Source organism: Microtus ochrogaster, chromosome 8, assembly GCF_000317375.1.
Source record: "Microtus ochrogaster isolate Prairie Vole_2 chromosome 8, MicOch1.0, whole genome shotgun sequence".
Classification (NCBI taxonomy): domain Eukaryota; kingdom Metazoa; phylum Chordata; class Mammalia; order Rodentia; family Cricetidae; genus Microtus; species Microtus ochrogaster.
The window spans coordinates 20,503,361-20,506,295 of record NC_022015.1 but is presented as its reverse complement, the minus strand read 5'-3'; the positions used below and the strand labels follow the sequence as shown (position 1 = coordinate 20,506,295).

The 2,935-nt window shown below is 51.0% G+C and overlaps 1 protein-coding gene across 1 annotated transcript; it reads left to right on the top strand.

The window, feature by feature from the left end:
* Positions 1–917: 917 nt before the first annotated feature.
* LOC101990799 (cardiotrophin-2) lies at positions 918–2,935 on the top strand. The gene is made up of 2 exons (XM_026781161.1): positions 918–1,079; positions 2,477–2,935. The coding sequence occupies exons 1-2, from the start codon at positions 918–920 to the stop codon at positions 2,933–2,935; spliced, it is 621 nt and encodes a 206-aa protein (XP_026636962.1).

Below are 2,935 nucleotides of genomic sequence, written 5' to 3'. Positions count from 1 at the left end.
GACTGCACAGGAGGCCATCAGGTGGGACCAGAGACCAGAGGAGAGGGGAGGTGACAGGGCTCAACCCGAGACGCTACAGGCAATAAGGAGTGAGGCAGTTAGATTCTGGGGACATCTTTTGATTTTTTTTTTCAAAGTTTGTTGTTGCTGTTGTTTTTAATTTTATTGTTTTTAGTGCCCGAGGAAGCCAAAAAGAAGGCATTGGATCTCCTGGAACTGGAGCTAAAAGCTGTAGGCCACCATGTGGGTGCTGGGACTTGAACTTGGGTCTTTTGGGAGAGCAGCCAGTGCTCTTAACTGCTGAGCCATCTCTCTGGACTGTTTCAAAAATTTTACTAAAAATAATGAATGTACAGAAAGATACACATTATACTTGTAGGTGGCCTAGTACAGCTGGATTTTTGTTTGTTTGTTTTTTTGTTTTGTTTTGTTTTTTCAAGACAGGGATTCTCCGTGTAGCTTTGGAGCCTGTTCTGGAACTAGCTCTTGTAGACCAGGCTGGCCTCGAACTCAAAGAGATCCGCCTGCCTCTGCCTCCCAAGTGCTAAGGTTAAAGGCATGTACCACCACCGCCTGGCCTGGATGGGTTTTTATAAAGGGAACATTTCTAACGAGCATTCAGATAAGAAACACTCCCACAACTGCATATGGTGGTACAGGCCTATAATCCCAACACTCGGGAAGCAGAGGCAGGTGGATTTCTATGAATTTGAAGCCAGCCTGGTCTACATAGTGAACTCTAGAACAGTCAGGGTTATACAGTGAGACCTTGTCTTAAAGGTGACTTCTGGGCATGAAACAATCTGCCAACCAGGTAACTTTGCTCTGACTTGAATAGACAAGACATAAGTCCACAAAGGCTGTCCTCCTCAAAGACACTGTTGGAATGAATGCCTGACGAGGGGACCAGGGACTTAATGTGGACTCTCTTGTGTTCTGTACCAGCTCCCCTCTGCCTCCTGAGCCTGTTGCCACCCCTCAGTCCTGCAGCCCCCATCTCCCCATCAGAGCCCATCAGTCAAGCGTATAGCCTGGCTCTCTACATGCAGAAGAACACATCAACACTGCTGCAGACCTATGTAAGTGACACTGGGCACAGGCAGGGGTCTGGGGGAGGAGGTGCTGGCCTGGACAGGGCAAGCAGAGCAGGTCCAGGAGACTCCCCCTCCCCGCCCCCCCGTGAGCCTCAGGAAACCAAAAGAGGGCATCAGATCTCCTGAAACTGGGGCCAAGGGAAGTTGTAGGCTGCCATGTGGGTGCCGGGAATCGAACCCGTGTTCACTTCACGTGTGCTGTCCTGGAGCCACCTCTTGCCCTGGGTTTGTTCCATCCCATTGGTTCCTGGACTCTTCAAACTTCTCTGAGAGGTGGAGCTAGAATCCGTTTTGCAGGTGAGAAGGTGGAGCTGTAGAGAGGTAGGTAATAGGCCTTCAAGTACTGAGCTAGTGAGCGCAAAGCCAGCGTCTGGGACCAGGTCTGCGGAGTTCCTTACTAGAAGCTCCCACCCACACACTTACTGTCTAGATGTAGAACTGGCAGCTTGCTGAGTCTTGGATGTTGGTTTGCTTGACCCACGTGTGCTGGTTTCCATTCTCAGCAGCAGGGACAGGGATCCCGTTAGCCTTATCTGAGCCTGTCCCTTTCTAACTCACACAACTGTCTGGCCCTGACCCTGGAGTTCACAACTCGCCCACTGCGGTTTTCCTTTACATCAATGTGATTACAAAATCCAGGCTCTAGGTTGGGCGTGTTGGCTCATATCTTCCAGACCAGCAACAGGGGAAGAGAGGCAGGTAGAACTCTGTGAGTTTGAGGCCAGCCTACACACAGCTAGACAATGAAATACTATTTAAAAAATAAAGAACCAGGCAGTGTGGTGCAAGCATTTAATCGCAGCATTTGGGAGGCAGAGGCAGGAGGATCTCTGTGAGTTCGAGGCCAGCCTGGTCTACATAGTGAGTTCCAGGACAGACTCCAAAGCTACAAAGAAATCCTGGCTCAAAAAACAAAAAACAAACAAACCAACCCCATGAAGAAGAAGGAGGAGGAGGAGGAGGAGGAGAAGGAGGAGGAGGAGGAGGAAGAAGAGGAGGAGGAGGAGGAGGAGACGAAAGAAAGAGAAACATCAGCTGTTACATTTTAATAATGTGCTTGGGCTGAACATACAGTCATAGTGCTCACTGGTATTCCTATATCAGTATGTGGTTCTCCCCTTATTGCAGGTCAGACACTTATGTGTATTATTTCCTACCACTGTACAGTACTGCCTTGTGGAGCTATGGGTTCTTGCGGTTCAGTGAGGCACTGTTGGTGCACAGAGGACGTAATGGAGCCCACAGTGCGCTTGCTTACACTTGCAGCTCCCAAAGGGAGGTGGATGGTGGCTTCTCTGGGGAAATACCAGCCTCAGAGGGAAGATGTCCCCCCCAGAAACTCCTTCAGTCACTTCCCTTCTATTTGTCTGTCTCTCATGCAGCTCCAGTACCAGGGCAGCCCCTTCAGTGACCCTGGCTTTTCAGCCCCGGAACTCCAGCTCAGTAGTCTGCCACCGGCTGCAGTCTCCTTCAAGATTTGGCACGCTATGGATGATGCAGAGCGGCTGAGGCAAGCCCAGGGAGCCTTCCTGGCCTTGACCCAGCACCTCCAGCTTGTGGGGGACGACCAGAGTGATTTAAATCCTGGCACTCCCATTCTGCTGGCCCAGCTAGGAGCAGCAAGACTCAGGGCCCAAGGCCTATTGGGCAACATGGCTGCTATCATGACTGCCCTGGGGCTGTCCATCCCCCCAGAAGAGGATACTCTGGGACTTGTCCCTTTTGGGGCCTCGGCCTTTGAGAGGAAATGTCGAGGCTACATAGTGACCCGGGAATATGGTCACTGGACGGATCGGGCTGTGAGGGACTTGGCTCTACTCAAAGCTAAGTACCCAGCATAG